Source organism: Bos grunniens, chromosome 8 (assembly GCF_055505025.1).
Source record: "Bos grunniens cultivar Pamir isolate PY7600 chromosome 8, Bosgru_T2T1.0, whole genome shotgun sequence".
Taxonomy (NCBI): Eukaryota; Metazoa; Chordata; class Mammalia; order Artiodactyla; family Bovidae; genus Bos; species Bos grunniens.
The window spans coordinates 98,569,240-98,593,313 of NC_141172.1; the positions used below are offsets into that span (position 1 = coordinate 98,569,240).

General features: G+C 45.1%; 1 protein-coding gene and 1 pseudogene across 19 annotated transcripts in view; both read right to left on the reverse strand.

Annotated features, from left to right (window-relative positions):
• The window catches only part of PTPN3 (protein tyrosine phosphatase non-receptor type 3), a 168,142-nt gene that overhangs the window by 46,107 nt on the left and 97,961 nt on the right, over positions 1 to 24,074 (reverse strand). For all 19 annotated transcript variants that reach the window (XM_086315887.1, XM_086315896.1, XM_086315895.1 and 16 more), the window contains 8 exons: positions 21,659 to 21,703; positions 18,202 to 18,254; positions 13,496 to 13,616; positions 12,265 to 12,352; positions 7,020 to 7,108; positions 5,828 to 5,891; positions 4,243 to 4,415; positions 525 to 659 (listed from right to left, as the gene is read on the reverse strand). In XM_086315887.1, coding sequence (XP_086172013.1) covers positions 525 to 659; positions 4,243 to 4,415; positions 5,828 to 5,891; positions 7,020 to 7,108; positions 12,265 to 12,352; positions 13,496 to 13,616; positions 18,202 to 18,254; positions 21,659 to 21,703 — 768 coding nt within the window. The remainder of the gene's footprint in view (positions 1 to 524; positions 660 to 4,242; positions 4,416 to 5,827; positions 5,892 to 7,019; positions 7,109 to 12,264; positions 12,353 to 13,495; positions 13,617 to 18,201; positions 18,255 to 21,658; positions 21,704 to 24,074) is intronic.
• On the reverse strand, positions 20,248 to 20,343 carry LOC147367774 (U2 spliceosomal RNA; annotated as a pseudogene).

Below are 24,074 nucleotides of genomic sequence, written 5' to 3' on the forward strand. Positions count from 1 at the left end.
TGAGATTAAATAAAAGTTAAACATGCTTCTTTATCACAGAACTTCTCAAAACCTGAATATACTAATGCATACTACAATTTCAAGAGGGGCACTTCAGTAGGCTGCAGTGCTCCAATTTATTTAGACCAAATAACTTTTTAAAAAAGAACATCCCAGGGACTTCCCGAGTGGTCTGGTGGTGGGGTGCAGGTTTGATTCCTGGCTGGGGAACTAAGATCCCACATGCCTTACGGCCAAAAAAACCCAAAACATAAAACAGTAGCAACGTTGTAACAAGTTTGAAAGACTTAAAAAAGTATATATATATATATATATATAAAAAAATAACATCCAAACATCATACACTAAAAAAAATGTCTAGCTATACTTGTGCATCTCATAAAAACAGTTACTTCTGCAATAGTCAAATATGCAAATATAAACTCTCATCATAGACCATCTATAGTTAGGTTTTTATTTTTACTTAGTTTTTAAAAGAAATAAAGTGTTTACTGGTGGACAGCACCAAAAACAGAAAGACATACCAGTTGGGAGTAATAGGTGGAGACCGGGACGGTAGACTCTTGGTTTCTAAATGTTCCACCGATAAAGATCTCTGCATGGCTGGGTTCCACACCATCCCTCCAATCACCTTTTTGCAATACTGGTTATTTACAGACCTGAAAAACCAGACGCAGGTTCACTTTTTACACTGACATGTTCAACGAGATGGAAGTGATAGCTTAAACGAAACGAACAGTCTGCACACGCTCCCTGCCTGACGCAGGGCCAGTTAACACTTTGGTGACCCCGGCCAAGGTTCCCGGGAGTGGAGGCACCTGGGCCAGAGATTCCTTTCTGGGCCGGCTTTCCCTGACGTTATTTCTTTTCTTTGGGTGAAAAAATATTTTCTTGTCCTTACTACTGCAAGCAACAAAACTGCTTTCAGAACATAACCACACCTTACCAGATGAGAAGGAATTTCAGGATTAATGTTGGAACACCGTTCAAGGAACTTCAAGGAATTCTCACTTTTACTCACACTGGCATGAGTACAAACATTAACCATCCTTCCCGGGGTTCTCTGTCATTCGAGCTGGCAGCAGCTGTCACCGTAAATCACTCAGAACTCTTTAAGAGCAGACCTGAGAAAATATGCTTAGACAGCACAGTTTTGGGCTGTGTTCTTTGAATGTGCCACCCTAAAGGTTACTTTCGGATTTCATTTATACCTGGGTAATTTAAATCTCAGCTCTCTAGACCCCTCAGAGTATGAATTATTTGAGAGGATGGAGTTGGAAACTAGTTTCCGGAAAACTCAGTCTGGAGCTTCTAAATTTTAAATGATATTTTAATACCTTAAAACATTTGACACATTTCCTTGCAGCCTAAAGCCAGCAAGCCAACAAAAATCATGACAAAAAACCTCAAAAGAACATAGGTGACGTGAAGCACACCCTCTGGAATATCAATGTCCTGATTTTCAGTGAGAAATATGGCTGTCACCCTGATCAAAATCTCACAGCAGCATCACCAGGAGAATCTACACCAGAAACCCAGTTATCGTTGATTGAGAGCACAGCATCACAATAGTGGGAGCAAGCCCGATGAGTCAAAGGTTGAATGCAGCAGTTCCCCAAAGTATGCGTCACAGGTTATTAATAGGTACTCTTTGGAAAAAGAAGTGTTCCATTGTCCTATAAGCCTGGAAAATACCAAACAAGTTTCTTTCATGTAGAAGCTTTCAGAGGCCCAACATGCGAATGTGTAATTGTATCTCTAGGGGTTGGGCAAATCATGTAACTTAAGCCTCAGTTTCTCCATCTGTGAAACAGAGATAATAAGGGATGAGATTTGCCAGTATGCTGAAGCTGGGATTGGTGGTCAAGAACTGCTGACCTATGGCCACCAAGTCACCCTCCATATCCCAAGTGACCCACAGCTGCAGATTAAAGGGGGGTGCGGGGGACAAGTTCTCTGACTCTTCCACCCAGAATGGCCTGTGACTGCTTTGACCAAGATTAACTGTGCCAGATCTAGGCCTAGCCTTTAAGATGACCAGCTGCTTCTGCCTTAGACTCTTGCAGTCCTGAGCCTCCGCGTAAGAAGGCCAACTATCCCGGGAGAGGCCCTGAGAACACACAGAGAGGATGGGGGTCCGGATGAGTATAGCCTTTTGATAGTTCTGTCAAGGCACCAGGTGTGGAGAGGTGGTCCTGGACCCTCAGCCTAGCCCAGCCCAGCCACCAGCCTCATCTCACCAAGAAACCCCAATCCACACACTGCATGCAGTAGAAGAACCATCCAGTCACGCACACCCTTCCTGAAAACATGACCCACAAGGTCTTGAGATATAACAGAATGATGACTGCTCTAAGCCACCAAAATAGGAGTGGTTTTATCTGTCACAATGGATAACCAAAAAAAAAAAAAAAAAACCATCCTCCGTGTTGGCCACACTTTATAGAAGAAGAAATTGAAGAAGCAAATTAAATTAAAACTGATGTAGATCAGATTTGAAGCCAGGTTTCTTAGTAACAGAGTCCAAGCTTTCAGTTGCTCTCAATGCCACTTCTCAGCTCGCCGAGAGGATTAAGTCCAACCAAAGTAAATGCTACATTCCAGCAAATTATATTCATAGAAATAGTTTCTGCAGGTATAAAAATACTGAATGGTTTTATAAGCCAAAACCTTGAAAAATATATTTGTTCTTGGTTCATCAGAAACAGAGAGAGAGCATTTAGCACCATAAATACTATCAATGATATCAACAGACATTTACCACTTATTCAATCTAGAATGCTACTGATTGCCAATATAGTAGGAAAGTCACTGAAATGGTCAAATGGTCTGATACAGTCCCACGTATCTGATAATGGCTCAGATAGGGGCACCATTTTTAGTAACAGCCACATCAAAATCCCATGGATGGAGGAGCCGGGTAGACTGTAGTCCACGGGGTCACTAAGAGTCGGACACGACTCTGTAACTTTCAAGTAGACACCTGAGTGGCTTCACTTTCACTTTTCACTTTCATGCACTGGAGAAGGAAATGGCAACCCACTCCAGTGTTCTTGCCTGGAGAATCCCAGGGACGGGGGAGCCTGGTGGGCTGCCGTCTCTGGGGTCGCAGAGAGTCGGACACGACTGAAGCAACTTAGCAGCAGTGGCAGCAGCATCAAAGAAAAAAAAAATCACAAAAATAAATTTTCCAACCAAACAATTTAAATAATTTGACAGGCAATTTTTGCTACATCTTTTATTTAGAAGGCAGGATAAAAACATATACAAAAATATACACTGCATGGTTAGTTTAGACAATATACTATAAACTAAAAAATTTCAATTTATAGATTTATTTTACTGTATTAATCATTAGGTATTTTGAATATCATTCCTATGACTAACAGCATACATGGAACTGCCATATTTAAAAAAGAGTTAAACAACATATGTGTGAGGAGCAAAGTAAGCGCTCAGTAATCGTCAACTGCAATTACTGTTGTTACTACCATGTGACTGTTGTTTGTCGTGTATGTCAGTCAGCTGACTCTGGAAATCTTTACTTGTGCTCATTCTGCTGCTGCTGCTGCTGCTAAGTCGCTTCAGTCGTGTCCGACTCTGTGGGACCCCATAGACGGCAGCCCACCAGGCTCCCCCATCCCTGGGATTCTCCAGGCAAGAACACTGGAGTGGGTTGCCATTTCCTTCTCCAATGCATGAAAGTGAAAAGTGAAAGTGAAGCCGCTCAGTTGTGTCCGACTCTTTGCGACCTCATGGACTGCAGCCTTCCAGGCTCCTCCGTCCATGGGATTTTCCAGGCAAGAGTACTGGAGTGGGGTGCCGTTGCCTTCTCCGTGTGCTCATTCACTCATTCATTATCACAGAGCATCTTATGGAGTTAACGTTCAGTGGGAGAGGCTCTCTTAATGCCACCAAGATGACCATGAGTCACTGCCGTGTGCTTTCATTGGCGAGTCGTTGCAAATGTGGGTGTTTGGGAGCTCTGAGTAATACAGAGTTGAGGAGGCAGAAGCAAGCAACAGGAATAGAAGTACCTGAGTGTGTGTGGAAGGAGACATCGCTGCTTGTCCCTGCAGAGACTTTCATCTGAGGTTCTAATATCCACCAGCAGCTCTGGCCCCAGGACGTGGGGGCCTCCGGGGAAAGATCTCTTTCCCGGAGGATATCTGCTCCCCGGGGGTTACTAGGTCGGGTTTACATTTCAGGCTAGTGTGGAGACTGCCTCCAGAGAATACTCACTTTTTGGGGTTCCTGGAGCCCAGAGACCAGTATTGAGACAGAACATTCTTTTCCTGAGGTAGCAGCTTCTTTGCCTGGAAGAATGTATGGTGCTCGACACAGGACTTCCACAAGTTTTTGCAAGATCGGTAATTTAACATGTTGAAGGCCACTATATGCTCCCTGGATTCCGTCTGGGAGAAAAAGCACAGTAGAGATTTCAACTGCATAGCTGGAGAAGTAGGGTCTCGAACACTTTATGCCCACATGTGTGGTAATCCGGGAAGAAACAACAGACAGTGGAAAACTGGCTTCAAAATTCCTTAGGCCACAAAACAGGGTTCTAAGAATATTCAACAGCAGGAGTTGTTAACCATCTTTATGAACGTGGTAAAAAAAAAAAAAAGATGACCAGCGTCAAACTCTCTATCACACTCTGTGGTCTTTTATGAATGCTTTCGTTTCACATCTGTCTACCTTTCTAGGTTGGATATATTTGGAACAATCGAATAAAGGCTGCCTGATACAATCCTTTTTAAAATTTAGCTCTGGGAAAAAAAATCTCTCCCCTGAAGAAATAACCTTTCACCTGTCAAATGACAGGACTCATAACGCTTTGGATCTCTCTATTCGCTTTCCACAAAGCGAGTTAAATCTAGTGCTCACTCAAAATCATCATTTTGATCATTTGCTCAATTTCCCTCCTACTTGAATTCAGGCTTTCTGTTCTCATGTTAAATTACCATCGTGAGCATTTTTCTGGTACCCTGCATCTTGCATATGCAGCTCAGGACTGCACAGATTCTAGTCCTTAGTAGACTCAGATTCTAGTCCTTATTTGCTCTGAGCTTTAGTGTTCTCATTCCTAAGAGTTCACTGTGGTGTGGAGCCATTTTAAGCACACACTGTCTTTGGAAAATTGGGAAGTGGCGTAGTGACGGTAAGTGAGAAATATGCAGCCTAACAAACAAGACAGAGGGTGGCATCATGGTAAGAGCTGGCAGCTCAGATTCATAAAGACTGGCTAAAATTCCAGCTCTTCCACCTTGCTAGTTGTGGATTCCCTCACCTCTAAGTCACTCTTCTCCAAGTGGAAAAGCAGGCTGAATTATGTGGAGGGCTGTGGATTCCTCCTATGAGACATACACCCAAGGCCACCATGCATTTTAAACACATCAAGGGCAGAAACTGACCTTGCTGACTTGCACTGCTATCTCTGCGGTGGGCTTGGCCAGGGGCTTTGACCAATGGCACCTCTACCTAAATCAGATGATTCCCTGAGAAGTGGGCATTGCTGTGTTCCAGCAAACAACGTAACTCCGACTAGGGGAGGTTAAGTAACCCGCTCAGCTGGGCAAGTGGAAGAGCTAGGGCCTGAACCCCACATCTCTGGCTCCAAAGCAAGCGACTTCCCCAGCCAGATAAGCAGAGTGAATTACACAGAGAACCACGGGGCCCTCTGGATCCCAATGCCTACTTTCTTTCCACTGCTTGCTGAGCTCTCTCTCCCCTGTTACATGTACGACAAACGCCTTCACCTACCGAAGGGCTAAGAGCTGAAGTGGCTGACAGCAAAAGAACCAAAGCAAGCAGAGGTTTAACTCACCTGTTTTTGTCTCTGATGTATAAAGAATTTTTTCCTTTTGAAAGAAATTTTTAGAATGTTCACCCTGCCAAAAAAAAATAAAACATGACACAAAAAAAGCACATCAGGGAGCAGCCGGGTTGCAGCTGACGCCTCATGGTGATGGCCAGGGGCTCTCGGCTTCCTAGACTTCGCTCCAGCGTAGAAAGGATGGCGGCCCCATGGCCCCGGCCAAACACCAAGTAGCTGACCGAAGCTGAGCGTCACATCGCGGCCACTGGATTATGATGTAGCTCTGAAATAACAAGGACCGTGGGCAAGGCGCTCCCTTTGCTGTCAGCTGTTCTGTGACGCTGCAGCTTTACGGGAGCTGGTGTGTACCTGGGCAAGACAGCTGAGGGCAGTGTGGAGCAGTGGGAGGAGCACAGACAGACCTAGATCCACGGCCCAGCTGCTTTGCAACTTAAAAGCCACTTAACAGCCATGGGTCAACTAGCCTCTTGTCTGCAGAGTAACACAATTAGAGCCACCACGAACTGAGCCTTTTTTATGCACCACGTCCTCTACTTCAAGCTTTATGGCAGCCCCTCTACTAAGCCTTGCAATAGTCCAAATCGTTATAACCAATTTTCAGATGAGGAAAATAAGGCTGGGAGATATCCCGTAAGCGCTCAAGATCATTCATCCAGAGATGCCTGAAGCCAGGATGGGAGCATGTACTCTTAATTCCTCCAGCAGAGAGCCTCTGGAACAATGGGGACAGCACGATCTTTCTCAGATTTGTGATGTTTCGAGTCTTTTGGGTCTCCTCAGGTTTTAGACCAGAATTGGGCACAAAGCTTCAATTAATAACTCAGGAACTGCACAGAGAATACAACTCCTGCTCAGAGGAAGTTCTCTGGATTCTGGCTCATGTGCCGCCCAGGAAGGATTCCTTAACACCAAAACCTGCCTTGTGCTGTTTTTATCCATGTTTCACAGGGTATACCAAACCATAGGGTGACCAAGGGGGAAGGGGATCTCCAGTAATAACCAGAAGAATTTTCCCAAGTACAGAATCTGGATGAATTGTAGAGGTAAGAGGTAAAAACTTGGGAGAAAGTCTCTGTCCCTTCTTTAGAAGTAAAAGTTTAAAATTAGAGGTACCATTACTTTTGTTCAGCATATTTTTAAAGCATGATTCAGAGAATAATTAGAACTGGTTTGCACTTACCAAGGATAGAAACTTGTGCAAATATATTTTCGGTACACAGCAATGCCCGCAGAAGCAATTCCAATCATTAGATCTAAATTGTGCAGATCCTGTAAAATAGGAAGACCTCAGATTCACAGTGTTACTGTCATGCTTTGGCCTCTGGTAACTCAAGCACCCACGCTTTTATAAATAGCACTAAGTATAAGCTCCAAAAGGAAAATTACAGAAAACAGGCAAAAATCTCCTCTTAACAGATAAACTTAAGATCTAAGTACTTAGCACCAAATTCTCCTAAAGTGAAAATATATTGCCTGACAGCAATACCTGGGTCCTGCCAGTTTACAAAGTTATTAGGCAAGCTTACTCATTCCACAGAATCAGAGAAATGAACATCTGCCTTTATACTTTCAATAATTAGTATCAGACACCGTATTAAAAACAGAAAAGCCTCGTCCCCCACACTGCTTTAAACAAATCTCAACTCCCATCACTGCAAAGGCTTTAGCTGAAGTGAAGCACTGCTGATTCTAAACCCAATGAAGAAATAAAATATGGCTTTTAGATCCAATACATTCAACATTTTTAAGAGCCTATGTGCTAGGCATTGTTGTAGACAATTAAGATGACAAAGATACAGTGACAAAAGCTGTTTTAAATCTGTTAAAAAACAAGTAACGAAAATTTTAAAATAAAACAGTTCCAGCACGGGGAATTCCCTGGCAGTCCAGTGGTTAAGACTCAGCTTCCACTGCTGGGAACCTGGGTCTGATCCCTGGTTGGGGAACTGAGATCGTGCATGCTGTGCAGCATGGCCAAGGAACACAACGAACCAAAGGAAAACAGTTCCTCCCCCTGAATCATCAATATTCTCTTTACCCACTCGGATACTCATAATTTTATTTTTGATGTGGACCATTTTTTTAAAAGTCTTTATTGAATGTGCTAAAATATTGCTTCTGTTTTTAAGGTTTGGTTCTTTGGCCCCAAGGAGTGTGAGATCGTAGCTTCCCGACCAGGGATTGAGCCTGTATCCCCTACACTGGAAGGTGAATAACTGGGCCCCTGGACCACCAGGGAAGTCCCTCTTCATTTTTAAGAAGGAGCAGAGTTACCAGTGAGTGTGAACCTTAGGTCTGTCACTTACTAGCTATGTTGGTTTGGGCTACTGAGCCTCAATTTTTCCTTTTGTGCAATAAAGATTATCGAATCCACCTCTAAGAGTTTTATCGGGTTGAACTTAGAGAATGTAAGAACGTAGAACAGGGCCTGGCATGCGCTAGGTATAATAAACATTCATCTCCTTAGCCTCTCAAGGGACAGTGGGATGAACCGCTTATGAACGGTGACGTGCGTGTGGGGAGCTGGAGAAACTGCTCAAAGCAAATGCTGCTGACACATGGGGCATCCAGAGAGTAACTACGACTGGGCCCCCAGCTGAAATCACACGCAGAAAGCAACACCAAACTGCAAGCTGAAAACCACGGTGGCATCGAAACATGATACTTGGAATCGGAATACACGGAAATATGAGGCAGGTGGGAGAGGAAATTAGCAAACAAAATAAAAATCGAGTGCAGAATAAAGCAATAAATGAATGCTTTGGATGCGCCAGTGACATGGGTCTCAAATCTCCTGGTTGGATGGTGCTCCCATCTGCACCACACCCACAGCAGAGAGGACAGGTACTGTTGTCTAAATTCAGGCCCATCTCCACCTCCCAGCTCGTGGAGCAGGACTGTGTGACTAGTCCTGGCTAATGAGCTATGATCAGAAGTGATGCATCTGGAACAATGGCTACTATGGACTAGGTATTCAGTTACTATTTGTTTTCTTTGGATATGATGTAGTCCAATTACAGGTAGAAAATGTAAAGTTGCCAATTAGACTGAAAGACGAACTCCGTGGGTCAGTAGATGCCCAATAAGCTACTGGAAAAGAGGGGAGAAATAACTCCAGAAAGAATGAAGAGGTGGAGCCAAAGCAAAAATAACGTCCAGTTGTGGATGTGACTGGTGATGCAAATAAAGTTCAATGCAGTAAAGAGCAATATTGCAAAGGAATCTGACATACCAGGTCCATGAATCAAGGCAAATGGGAAGTGGTCAAACAGGACATGACAAGTGTGAATGTCAACATTCTAGGAATCGGCGAACTAAGATGGACTGGAATGGGTGAATTGAACTCAGATGACCATTATATCTACTACTGCGGGCAGGAATCCCTTCGAAGAAATGGAGTAGCCCTCATAGTCATCAAAAGAGTCAAAATGCAGTACTTTTGGGCAATCTCAAAAATGACAGAATGATATCTGTTTGTTTCCAAGGCAAACCATTCATTATCACAGTAATCCAAGTCTATGCCCCAACCAGTAATGCTGAACAAGCTGAAGTTGAATGGTTCTATGAAGACCTACAAGACCTTTTAGAACTAACACCCAAAAAATATGTCCTTTCCATTCATTACAGGGGACTGGAATGCAAAAGTAGGAAGTCAAGAGATACCTGGAGTAACAGGCAAATTTGGCCTTGGAGTACAGAATGAAGCAGGGCAAAGGCTAATAGAGTTTTGCTAAGAGAACGCACTGGTCACAGCAAACACCCTCTTCCAACAACACAAGAGAAGACTCTACACATGGACATCACCGGATCGTAAATATCGAAATCAGATTGATTATATTCTTTGCAGCTGAAGATGGAGAAGCTCTATACAGTTAGCAAAAACAAGACCGGGAGCTGACTGTGGCTCAGATCATGAACTCCTTATTGCCAAATTCAGACTTAAATTGAAGAAAGTAGAGAAAACCACTAGACCATTCAGGTATGACCTAAATCAAATCCCTTACAACTATACAGTGGAAGTGAGCAACAGATTCAAGGGATTAGATCTGATAGTCAGAATGCCTGAAGAACTGTAGAGGAGGTTTGTGACATTGTACAGGAGGCAGGGATCAAGACCATCCCCCCAAAAAAGAAATGCAAAAAGGCAAAATCATTGTCTGAGGAGGCCTTACAAATAGCTGAGAAAAGAAGAGAAGCTAAAGGCAAAGGAGAAAAGGAAAGATATACCCATTTGCATGCAGAGTTCCAAAGAACAGCAAGGAGAGATAAGAAAATCTTCCTCAGTGATCAATGCAAAGAAACAGAGAAAAAAATAGAATGGGAAAGACCAGAGATCTCTTCAAGAGAATTAGAGATACCAAGGGAACATTTCATCCAAAGATGGGTACAATTAAGAACAGAAATGGTATGAACCTAACAGAAACAGAAGATATTAAGAAGAGGTGGCAAGAATACACAGAAGAACAATACAAAAAATACCTTTATGACCCAGATAACCACGATGGTGTGATGACTCACCTAGAGCCAGACATCCTGGAATGCCAAGTCAAGCAGGCCTTAGGAAGCATCACTATGAACAAAGTTAGTTGAGGTGATGGAATTCCAGTTGAGCTATTTCAAATCCTAAAAGATGATGCTGTTAAAATGCTGCACTCAATAATGCCAGCAAATTTGGAAAACTCAGCAGTAGCCATATGACTGGAAAAGGTCAGTTTTCATTCCAATCCCAAAGAATGCTCAAACTACTGAATGACTGCACTCATCTCACACGCTAGTAAAGTAATGCTCAAAATTCTCCAAGCCAGGCTTCAATAGTATGTGAACCACGAACTTCCAGATGTTCAAACTGGGTTTAGAAAAGGCAGAGGAATCAGAGATCAAATTGCCAACACCTGCTGGATCATAGTAAAAGCAAGAGAGCTCCAGAAAAACATCTACTTCTGCTTTATTGATTATGCCAAAGCCTTTGACTGTGTAGATCATGACAAATGGAAAATTCTGAAAGAGATGGGAATAGCAGACTACCTTACCTGTCTCCTGAGAAATCTGTATGCAGGTCAAGAACCAACAGTTAAAACTGGACATGGAACAACAGACTGGCTCCAAATTGGGAAAGGAGCATGTCAAGGCTGTATACTGTCACCCTGCTTATTTAACTTATTATATGCAGAGTACATCATGCAAAATGCCAGGTGGGATGAAGCACAAACTGGAATCAAGACTGCCGAGAAATATCAATAACCTCAGATATGCAGATGACACCACACTTATGGCAGAAAGTGAAGAAGAATTAAAGAGCCTTTTGATGAAAGTGAAAGAGGAGAGTGAAAAATCTGGCTTAAAATTCAACATTCAAAAATCTAAGATCATGGCATCTGGTCCCATCACTCCATGGCAAATAGATGGGGAAACAGTGGAAACAGTGACAGACTATTTTCTTGGGCTCCCAAATCACTGCAGATGGTGACTGCAGCCAAGAAATTAAAAGACACTTGCTCCTTGGAAGAAAAACTATGACCAACCTAGACAGCATGTTAAAAAGCAGAGACATTACTTTGCCAACAAAGGTCCATCTAGTCAAGGCTATGGTTTTTTCAGTGGTCATGTATGGATATGAGAGTTGGACTATAAAGAAAGCTGAGTGCCAAAGAATTGATGCTTTTGAACTGTGGTATTGGAGAAGACTCTTGAGAGTCCCTTGGACTGCAAGGAGATCCAACCAGTCCATCCCAAAGGAGATCAGTCCAAAACATTCATTGCAAGGACTGATGCTGAAGCTGAAACTCCAATACTTTCGCCACCTGATGCAAAGAACTGATTCATTTGAAAAGATCTGATGCTGGGAAAGATTGAGGTCAGGAGGAGAAGGGGATGACAGAGGATGAGATGGTTGGATGGCATCACGGACTCAATGGACATGGGTTTGAGTAAACTCCAGGAGTTGGTGACGGACAGGGAGGCCTGGTGTGCTGCACTCCATGCAGTCACAAAGAGTCAGACACGACTGAACTGAACTGATCATCATAATAAAAATTATCATATTTGAGTACATAATAGGCTGTAACTTGAACAGCACTAAGATTAAACAGTAGAAACCTTGGCTCATTAAAGAGCCACTTGGAAAATGGAAATCTATACATTTTTCACCTCTTTAACCATGAGATGGTCTTATAAAAATTACTTGTTTCTAGCCCACATCACCCTCCAAGAGTAAAAAGTCTTCACGTACAAAGGAAAAGATGAAAAAAACAAGTGGATAGTGGATAAATAACCAGCAAAACTTAATATTATTTTATAAACTTTTCAGATACCTTAAAAAAAAGATCTTTTTAATTTGAAACTGGAAAAGTTTCAAAGCAGCTTTCAGATGTTCAGAAATTAAAATTGAAAAAAGTTTTGAATTACAACATGCCAAAGGTACCTACCCTACCACTGTGCAGCTCCACTCCATAGAAGTCGAGAGTCCGAGCTATGTTGATAAAGCAAGATTCTGCTTCCGATTGCTTTAGCCCACTACAGAGGCAGAGGGAATACACAGTGTTTATCCAACAAACTGAACATTAACCCCAAATTTTAAAGCTAATAAAAATCTAAAAAAATTGGTATCATTACTATAAGGTGATTAAATGCCTTACACTGTTAATCTTAAACAACTAAACCCCCAAAGCTACTAAACCAAGTTTTTTTTTTCTTGTCCACTGAATATGACTTCATTTAGCCCTCATGTTCCTATATTAAATAACACCTCTCATTTAGTGGGTTCTCAACATCCAGAGACAAAGACTGTCACCTTCTGCAATCCCCACCCCACTTTTTCCAAGTTGCTAAACGAGCACATGCTCTTTAGGTCTTTTGGCCTTTATCTATCCTTTTAGCAGCAGCCTCAAACTTCCAAACGTCACTGTACTATTTTAGGATGCTGGCTCCTGCATGGGCAGCGATTCTGGGAGAGGATTGGCAGTGCCTCTTTGAAGGGACACTGGTTGCTTAGGCCTTTGTTTTTTAAGGCCTTCCTGAGAATGTGAGGCCCCCTGAAACCTGGCCTTCTGGGTCAGAGTGGCCCTTATTTGACCCGGACTGAATGGAGCCACCGCAGCTTGAAGAGAAAGGAGGCAAGGGAAGAGGAGGCCAGAGTAGGGTGACTTTGCTGGAATGGAGGCTTGGCCCGAGGCAGCTACAGACGGCTGGTGCTCCCCTCTGGAAGGAAGGCAGATTCACCAACTGAACCAGGGCTGGGATTTACCCAGCCTGACAGCACATGGGTCCACCTGCCTGTCTGTCTATTCAACACCACTTAAGGGAACGGCCCATTTCATTAAATGTAGGAAACCATTCAAAAGTTTGTTTGGTAGAGTCAACGTGTGGGGCAGCCAAATTTACAACGGGCATCTCCTTCAGGAATTAATAGATTTCAATGACATCCTGAAAGAGAACACAGCAAGTCATCCAGAATTCGCATAGGATTTCCTACTTTACAGAAATGGTAGTTATGCCAAATATATCTGTCACCATAAGAGCTCAAGGTTCACAAACCTCCCACCTCTTGAAAGAGTGTTCACGAGCAAAAGCCAGAGAAGACGACATCAAACCCAAGGGGATGCGAGGTCTGACAGCACCGACCTGAGTACTCAAAGTAGGTCACCCGCCCCTCCTCACCTGTGCTGCTCATGTAGCGACTCCACCTTCGCTAAGAAGTCCTCGTTCTGATCCGGTATGAACTGACTATCAGAGAGATAGCCCGGAAGATGAACGGAAGAATCGTAGTCTCCAAAATGAGCTATCAAGACAGAATGAGGGGAAGAGCACCTTTTCAGTGTGGTCTGTATTTATAAGCACCTACAACATCACAAGAAAAAAAATTCATCGGAAATACTCTCTGCTATTAATATCAATGTCTCCCATCCCAGAAGGAAAGGAGATGAGCGAGGTGGTTGCTTAAGTGAATTTCATCCCCAATTTGCAAAGTCAGATGCAAGGGTATTTCCTTTACGTTCACGTGGTCTGGCTCACCCTCGACTGCCATCACACAGAAGGACTGCTCTTTGAGACCTGGGCTGTGATGAAGGGATCTGTGTTCTCCTTTCACTGTGCCTTGAGGGCTGGGAGTGGCTCACATTCATCTCTTGAGCCTTGCACCGAGGCATGGCACACAGTAGGTACTTGGGTGCTTGGAACTGACCTGCACAGAGGCTACTGCGAAGTTCAGCTTTGCAAGAGTAAAAGGGCTGACTTGGTCATGGGTGGACCACAGGCCAGGAAGGCCAGCTAAATGTGGCTAAGCTGTGGCCAGGAGTGTCAGGGCTGTACTATGTAAGCACAAGTGTGGCCTACAGGTGAGTCTTTTCATGGTGAAGTATATGACAGTGCATTTACAGGAAGTAATTTAGATGCCCTTAGGCAGGGTCCCCAATGAAGAAAGCTTGAGGAAGCCTTAGAATCAGCTCATCCGAATTCTGAGTCTTGAAGGAAAAGAAATCTGAGGTCCAGAGACAAAAGAGGACCTAGCCCCATCACAGAGCCATTTTGCAGCAGTCAAGGCCAGAACCCAGCTAGAGTTCCCACCATTCCACCAGCCTGCCTGCCAGGCCTATGAGCTGCTGCTGGCCATTTGCAGATGACAGTGGTCATGTCCCCAGAGGGAAGCCAAACACTGCAAATGGCTTTCCTGAGGTCAAACAACTCAAGGCAGAGTCCTATTAAATTGAATGCTGCATGTTACATCAGCTCATGAAGATCTTAGAGCTTGACTTGGTCATCCATCATGTTAACGAATAGTCCTAACCCCTGTGCCTTTCTGCAAACACAAAGCAAGTTTCTCTTTAGTCAGGTCACTGACAAATATCTGTACTTAATATAAAACCAAAGAACTCCCTCTAGGGGGTTCTGTGAGAGTCAAAGGCCATTATATAAAAATACGTATTTTCAACACCTTCATTCTTTGACCCTCACAGACCCTTGAAATCTTAGTTGGCTACTCTGCAATGCCCTGTGCTAACCACTAGGGGGAAACAAAGTTAAACCAGTCTTTGGAAACCGTCTGCAAAGCACAGGGCAGTTTCCACAGTGAATTTAATGACCAATGACATCACCTCACTAGACGCTCTTGATAACCTAGTGACAGGCATTGCTTTTATCCCCATTAAACAGACAAAGGAACTGAGACTCAAGGAAGGAACCTGCCCACTGCTGCCCAGGCTGGTAACTTGGAGCCTAGATGCTGACCACAGTCCATCCTCTTTATCTACTTACTGTACCACATGCCCGAAACTCCAGAGCAACACACTTTTCTATTTGTGGGGAAGCAACACATGAGAAAGCTAACTACAGCAAAAAGAAAAGGAAATAAGCGCTTATGTGGGAAATACCTTGTCTGTTAAGTCCCATGCATTCTTCTGGCTGATATTTTGTATTCTGCGGGACAGAAGGTGTCTCAGGTACTCAAATGTATGGCGTGTCAAGCTTTCCTGTTGGGAAAGCCCTTGACTTGCTATTCATCATAGTCCGACTTGATCTTGGAGGCTCTTCTTAGGGGCCGTCACAAGGAAGCTTTCCCACACTACGTCCCCCTGTTCCTTCTATTCCCCCCGCCAAGGAGGACAGAGCGAGCGCCTCCCCCGTGTGCATCCTCACTGCCAGCATCAGCTGCTCCATCTCTGTCTCCCACCGGCTGCAGACCCCTTGCAGAGAGCAGTCATGCTCTCTCTGTGCAACTCGGGGATAGTGCAGAACCACACATGGCAGAGGCTCAGAGACCATTATAGAACAGATATGTGATTTTCAAAAACTTCATTCTCTGACCCTCACAGATTCTTGGCAGGCCCCCAGCAATTTTTCACCATCAAGTCCTTTCAGATTCTTTATCCACAGATCACTTTACTTTTTATCTGGTCAGAACATGTGCTTTTGGTTGGCATCGCTGACCACTGGTAGGCTTGTTTTCATGTCAGATGTCTCTCTGGGACAATCTGGCAAAGTGTATCAGATAAAATTTAGGCTTGCTCTTTGATCAAACAATTTCATATCCAAGAATTAACCTTACAGAAATATATGCACAGAAGTGTAAGAAAATGTAGGTAGGTATATATACTTGAGGGTGGAGGAATAAGAAACCTCTACTTAAAACTGCTCTTCTGACAACTTATGATATTATTAGCATGACGGTCATGCTCAAATTTGCACTGCAGCTAGTTTAGACTTTTTAAGTGCTCATAACTTTCTTTAGTCCCTACTCTATTGGTTCTTTGTAGAGGAAAACCTGACTGCTGAAACTTAGGAATTTTATTTGGGATTCTAAATTTGGCCACTGGAAAAAGACCCTGATGCTGGCAAAGATGAAAGGCAGAAAGAGAAGGGGGTGACAAGAGTATGAGGCGGTTGGACAGCATCACCAATTCAATGGACGTGAGCGTGAGCAAACTCTAGGAGACAGTGAAGGGCAGAGGAGCTTGGCCTGCTGCAGTCCACGAGGTCGCAGTCAGACATGACTCAGCAACTAAACGACAACAACAAATAGCTTGTTTACAAGAGGCTGTTCCCTTTTAAGATTTTTTTTTGATGTGGGCTATTTTTTAAAGTCCTTATCGAAGCTGTTACAATACTGCTTCTGTTATGTTCTGGGTTTTTGGCCATGGGGCATGTGGGATCTTAGCTTCTCGACCAGGGATCAAACCCCCAACTTCTCCATGGGAAGGCAAAAGTCTTAACCAAAAGACTACCAGGGAAGTCCGCAATAGGCTGTTCCTTAGACAGTTTTCTGCTGGGCAGAAAAGAAAGTATAGTACAAGTTAAACATTGTAATATTTGCCATCAGCCAGGCACTGTTTTAAGAGTTTTACGTCTATTTCATTTTTGCTATGACCCTATGATTAGATACTGTTATCATCCCTATCCGACAGATAAAGCTGAGACCCAAAGAGGCTCAAAGTCAGGTAGGTGTAAGTGGAAGACCCGAGGCCCAGGTAGTGTGGCTTCAGCCTGTGCTTTCACTGACTCAGTTAACAGCGATGGTCCAACTCTAGAGTTTCTAGTTATCACCTTCCCAGGTGATACATGAACTGAATAGGCCTATTCCAAGTTGTCCTAATCACCATCATCACCTCCATCTTACAGGTGAGAAAACAGAGACTCAGCAAGGTAACACTACATTAGAAGCAGATGGAGGGCCAGGGTTAAATGGAGTTTGCATACAAAGCTAAGTCCTTCCTAGTGCTCCTGCCCTTCAAACTTGAAGCTCTAGCTGTGGGTACCAAATTTCACTCTGAGATATGGGAAAAAACCTCTCCTCAGCAGACCAGTCTGGCAGAGATGGAGCCCACTGGGTCTAGTGACCACTAAGAACACAGGTTGGCTGGTGTCATTTCCCACATGGACGGGACAAGGCCAGGTCTGTTTCAGCGGTACTGAAGGCAGAGGGGATCTTTCATCCACCCAGGCTCACCCCCGTGCCACCTCTTCCATGTCTCCCACTGGGGAGAAGGAGATGCAGGCTATGTGGGGAGATGACTGAATAAGAGGATTCTTCCTTCAGCTTAAACAGGCCTTGATGGAAAATTCCACCTGGACTTTCCATCCCACATGGCAGCCACTAACCACATGTGGCTAGCAAGCACTTGACATGTGGCTGGTGCAAACTGAGATGTGCTGGGACTGTAAAACCTGGAATGGTTTCAAAGACCTACTGTGAAAAAAAAAGGAAAATACCTTTACTGTTTTTACATGGAATACGTATTAAAATAATATTCTGAATCTACTGAGCTAAGTACATTAATATGATCCATTTTATTTTACTTTAATATGGCTACCAGAAAGCTTAAAACTACATGTGCAGTTCCCATTATATTTCTATTCTACTGTGCTGCTCCAGGCTTATCACCCATCACTCTACTGAAACTAAAAATAAAATTCCTAAGATCCCAGCAGTGTTTCTGAGCAGTACCCAGCAAGTGCTGGGAGTGACCTCCAGCAATTTCTGAACCTATCTGGGTCTTAGTTTCCACATCTATACGAAGTGACTGGTGGCAGCATTTGCCCCACTGGGATTTGTTACAGAGTCAAATCTGATTGTGACTGAAGCCTTTGGAAACTGACTGAAGCCACTGGAAAATGTAATGTGGGATAGGATTCTCCTGTCTTCTCGGCTCCCCTGGGAGAAAACCTCATTTTCCCCAACCAAACATCCCTGAACCACAGGACAGTGTAAGTGAGGAAGAAGACTGGGACCATCCGGACAGCCAGAGATGCTGCCCAACAGGATTCCTGGGGAAGGGAGGAAGCGACTCGGTCAAAGAGGAGAGGCCAGAGAGTTTCATAATATACTGGTCAGAGCAAGCTGTCCATCCACGAAACACTCGTTTGTGACTTACATTGTACTGCATAGGATGCTAGAACCACCGCTGAGTTAAGAGGGCAGGTTAACCTGTCAGGAGAAAAACACATTAGGAAAGTTACCAGAACCCACCACAGCCCGAAACAGCAATTGATCATGGGTAGCACGTGCCTTTTTCTTGGATTAATCATTTAAAAACATCACGAATGATAACAAAGAATTTCAGGATCCTCAAACAGTAAAGATAAATGTAACACACTGAAGAGTTTTTGAAATTAAGAGAGAATTTTCCCATGTTTAAAATCATTCATTATTAATACAAATACCATGAGGCTAAAGGTCTGATGTTGGCCAGGGTTTGGCTGGTCAAGAAAGGTCAGGCTCACATCACTAAGACGAAAAGAGTACTCTTAGGTCAATGGGTAGGCAGCCTTTGTCTCTTTCTGGTAAAGACATGAGACCTCTCCTAGGACTAACTGAATTCCTGAGTTCTGTTAACTCTCATTACCTGCTTTCCAAAAGGGTCACATCCTTTCAGAAGGGAAAAACAGAAACGTATTCTGAATTTTAAAACTCCTGTGAGTTTTCAATTGTTTGATTAGTTACTATGATTTAAGACTCCTAAATCTGTTCACCCTCCTGAAACTCCCCACCTAGAGGCAATGGTCAGCCGCACCTCAGTCTTCCTACGTCCATCAGAAATCCACAAACCCAAGCTGGACGTGTCTTCCTTCCTTCCTCCTGAGCTCAGTGCCCTCCCAAACACCGTCTGGGTCAAAAACTCTGTCTCTGTCTCTGTCATATTCCGAACCATCTGGTGGCTCCCTTCTCTCCATTCAACCTCGGATTTCAGTCTGCCTAGGAGCTCATTCAGCAGATCTGGGCCAGGGATCACTGCCAGGTAGAGCAACACATGAATGGCAGCAAGGGTGAGGGCTTGTAGGGTTGGGTGGGTGGGGGGGACACAGAGTTTAAAAGCATTCCGCCCAGCAACCCCGTGGGAAGTGGAGAAAACGTGCAGTTTCCATGGCAGCCCGTGAAGTTCCCAAGATATGAGTCACCCCCACCTCTCTGACTAATCTGGCTGGCTCACCAGGGTTCCCCTCCTGGCCTGCTGTGCTGTGCGCCGGTCCTGAAGCAGAATATGAATATGGAGGTAGCCCTGAGGGGGCCACCATTTTTCAAGTAACCATGCGTTCCTGCTAGAACTTCTAAATGCAGATACATCTAGGGATACTTGCTATCTATTCAGTCATCTGGAGACTCAGCCCATGGGGAGAGCAAAGGTCAGCATTCACTCTCCCACCAAGATGGGCTTCAGTGAAGTCAAAGCTGGTGTCCTTGCTACAGGAAGAGCCTGTGAATGAGATTTGGGGAACAGCTTAGGAACAACCCTATGAGTAAGTCAGAAAGAACATTTCCAAAGGATGGCGTAAATTATAACAAACTAAAGAACACCGTGTTCTTCGACAGATTCCTCTCTTTCTCAGTAAGTTTCAGGGTCTCCATCTGTCAGACAAGATCGCCTATCTCAGCAGGAAAGAGAAGATGAACAAACCCTTCCGAGCCCAGGAGAAATGCTAACCAGCTCCACCGACTCTGTCAAGAGATCCACGGTTCCTAAGGGCCAGATGCCACCCTGACCCCACACCCCTCGCCCCCGAGATGGGGGCCTCCTGCAGGCCTCACAAGGTGCCGGGGGTCTAAGCCAGGACGTGGCCCTCAATAGGTTTCTCCCATTGAAAATGCAGATATCCAACTTCCAACACTTGGAGAGCCAGACTGGAAGCTCCTGAGCGTAGGGGTGGGGGGCCCAGCCCCATCTGACCACACAGTCAGTGCCTGTCTTGTAACAGATGCTCACAAAACGTGTGGGGAAAACACGGCGGTGTGCACACAAGAGAGACAACCGTGTCTGCTGCCACAGAGGGCAGCCTGGACCCAGGGCAGGGGTGACCATTTCAGCTGAGAGGTCCCCTGAAACACGAGGCTGCCGCAGGCAAGGGTGGGCACCGGGTTACAGGAGGGGTCCTCTCTCTCTCCCTGTGTTCTCTCATAAGCAGGGGGTCTCCAACTGGGACTGTGCGGGTAGGGCGGTGTCCTCACTGCCCAGTGAGATTTATTAAACTGGTAAGAACAGACACTACGCTTGATCTTAGCCAAGAGGCCGAGAAGTGATTTATCTCCTCGTGTCCTATTTATTGTGCTACAGAAGGGACTTGTTCCTCCCTCAAATGGGAGGATGAGCCAAATTACAGAACCGGTCTAGGGCCCCTAGGCCATCAAGTTCTGGCGATCCTTTCTTTGAGGGATCTCTTGCTTCTAACCGTCCCTCCTGCCCCACACTCCTTGCCCCCTATTCTCTGGCCTGGATGCCTTTTAACAGCTCTCTCAAGAGCTGCACCTTCCCTCCCACCTAGATGGAAGCTCCTCAGCCTCTTCCAGCCTTCCCTGTAGACGCTGCTCCTGCCAGATCCCTCCTGCTTAAACACCCGTGACAGCGCTGCTCTGCCTGCTGGATCCAGGACGCACACCTACGTGTGATAGGAAGAGCTCGCCCTCTCTCTTCTCTCTTAAGCCCCCCGCATGTGGTCTCCAACTAGGACTGTGGGGCATGGGGTGCTGTCCTCTCTGCCCCAGGAGATCTGACTCCTCACATCTCCACCAGCCCCCAAGCCCCAGCTCATCACAGCGGTCCACACTTCACAAAGCCCACACCGGCGGCGTCTTTTCCTAACACCTACGGCGGCTGTGCTCTCCACTCCGCATAGTGGTCCCAGCTGCTTCACGGGCTCCTGTCTCATTTCTCCAGTGAGACCACAAGCTCCCACGTGGTAGCCCAGAGGGGGCTTCCGAAGACCCTCCTCAGTAGAAGGAAAGAGGAAGTGGGAAGGACAGGAGCAAAACACGGCTGTTCCCACCCGTTCACCTGCTGCAGTGTCTCTGGTAAGTCAAGAAAAACTCTGAATGCTGGAGGTGGCGGCTCAGGGACCACTGACTTGGAGTCCCCCTCCCCTTCCTGAGCTGCTCAGATACTCTGCAGCCATGGAGACGGTCCTCATACGCAAGAACTGCTGAAGCATGGCTGAAGCTCCAGTCTTCCAGCAAAGCTTCCCAGAGAGAAAAAGAGTCACTTCTGGGTACTAAGGGGCTCGGAGGGGACCTAATTGGGCCTGATGTGCCTTCCTGGATGAAGCTCATTTCATGTTCAGGGTCTCTCCCTCCCTCTCTCTACAGTTTCTCAGGTCTTTACCAGAAAGATAACTGCCTTCTGTAATAAAACTGAAACAAACAAAATGAGGTTTATCGGTTCTCAGCTTCCTAAGTCCAGACCTAGCCAGAAACAGATGTCTCAAGCAGGATGCTGCTTTCAACATCCGATTGCTGTTTACATTTAATATTGTTACCAGAAATGCACACTCATTAGATTAAAACCAGGAATTTCAGTAGTCTAGGGCAACTGATGGAAAAAGAAGATGAAAAATTCTCATTACCTTCCTTCACAAATATCCATCTTCAGTTGTAAGAAATACAAATGCCTATGAAATAATTGATCTCATTAATTCATAATACACAAAGGAAAACATGCAAAAAAAAATGACAGATGAGTGAAGGACAAGACCTACACATTTGAAAAACAAAACACAAAAAAACATATTTTTGTTTCAAGTATCAGATGCTGTTCCCGTACATTGCAAAGCTGCCTGTTTCCATCACAGTGGTTCATGTGGCTGCCTTAGTCTCAATGGGCCAGGGGGTGATTTCCAGCCAGCCTCTTGCCAGCCCCGCATGCAAATGCTGTCTTAGGGATGGACAGAGTAAGAGGAGCCCACCAATGACTGGCTGGTGCCGCTGCCAGTGGGCGCCCCCGCCCTGGACCTTCCCAGTCAAACCTGGGGTATCTGAGAGCACCAGTACCCACAGGCAGCCCCACACACCAAGGGGCTGCCGTTCTGCACACAGCATTTGCACACCCACGTTCCACTGTGTGAAGTTACCGAGAGGAGGAGGGTCTATGCAGACACCTCCTTGGCTGGGGTGCAAACACCCAGCTGGGCTTTTTCCTGTGTCCCAGGAACTGTTGGTGCCTGAGCAAAAGCACAGACATCAGCCGACTCCAGGCTGCCAGGCCTCCAGGCTGAATTCTGCGCGTGTCTGTGAGCTCCCAGCACTGCTGCTTTGAAACCTGGGACTTGATCTGCGGTAAGAACCTGGTAAGCTCTTGGTAAGTCACAGGCGCCTCCATCCAGGGAGTGGAGGGCATCGACAATGCCGTGCAGGCCAGGAAGAGCCCTGGAGCGCGTTATATTTAGGGACACGGCACACATGTGACACTTGGCCGCTGTCCCCACTCTTTTTTAAAGCCTGGATTCACTTGGGATACAGATTCCAGTGTCTGGCCAAGGTGACAAAAGGGAAACTTCTTGAAATCTAATACAGAGGCAGTAGAAGTGTTCAGGGGGCAGGAGAGAGAGAGAGAATTTTGGCAGTTTAAACAAATCAGTCTCAATAGTCCTAATTTCGATGTTTAAAGGTCAAGGCGCCAGTGTTTTGAGATGTGAATGTTTCACATGGTGTTACAACCTTGTATTTGCACAGTTCTGGGCTGTGTGTGGTATTTCACAACTTACGGATTCATTTCAACCTCCTTGGACTGCAAGGAGATCCAACCAGTCCTTCCTAAAGGCGATCAGTCCTGAGTGTTCATTGGAAGGACTGATGCTGAAGCTGAAACTCCAATACTTTGGCCACCTGATGTGAAGAGCTGACTCATTGGAAAAGACCCTGATGCTGGGAAAGATTAAAGGCAGGAGAAGAAGGGGACGACAGAGGATGAGATGGTTGGATAGCATCACTGACTCAATGGACATGAGTTTGGGTAAATTCCAGGAGTTGGTGATGGACAGGGAGGCCTGGCATGCTGCAGTCCATGGGGTTGCAGAGTCGAACACGACTGAGCAACTGAACTGAACTGAAGGACTCTGAAGTGGGTACCACTACCTCCATTTTTTACTGATGAGGACACGGATGTTCAGATGGGTGACGTGGGGTCAGTGATGTCTTATTTCAACCTGGACACCCGTGTTATGAAAAAAAAAATCTGGCTCTAATACAAATTTCTTATGTGTCTAATGACTAAAAACCTTAGGATCAATCTCCTGATATTACTTTGATTATAAGACTTGTCAATTACTCTTAATGCATTCAGCACCAGAACACTGAGGGATGGTGTGACATACACATGCTGATTCACGCTTATTCCATATCGGAAACTCTAGCTCTGCCACCTAGGGGAACACAACGGGTCCTTTCTACTTTGTTCCTATGTTTATTCAAGCTGATATTCAAGTGGAATTAAGTGTTCTCTCCTCCTATAATGCTGCTGAGAGAAAAAAGAGGAGGGAGAGAATCACAGGTAATCCAGTGGTAAATCTGGATTTTCACTGCTGAGTCCTGCTAGGTGGTAGGTCTTCCTCAGGGTGTAAAGGAGAACAGGAACCTGCAGACCCCCGTTCACCACATGCTACCTTGTTGTATATTCAGCAATGTCTCTGAGTCAACCCCAGGATATCACACAAAAAGACAGGAATAGTGGAATGATGCCCAAGTCCCGAGGAATCTTGGATCTCCCTAAGAATCTTAAAGGAGCCTGATTCTGAGACTGCCAGTAGATGAAAGTCTATATAGAATAGTCTAAATTTATCAGGAACAGCCGTTGTGGAGGCTCACAATCAAAGATACAGTGATTAGGATAAAGGAAGTCATTTAGAAGAGACGCTCCGTGTGTCTGACTTCAGAAATGTAAAAGCTCACTGCTGGAGTCTGCCCCATCCATGACCTCAACTTCAGAAAAAAGCAATGAAGGCCTCCCTGCCTAGATCCTTGGTAAACAAACAGGAGACAACACAC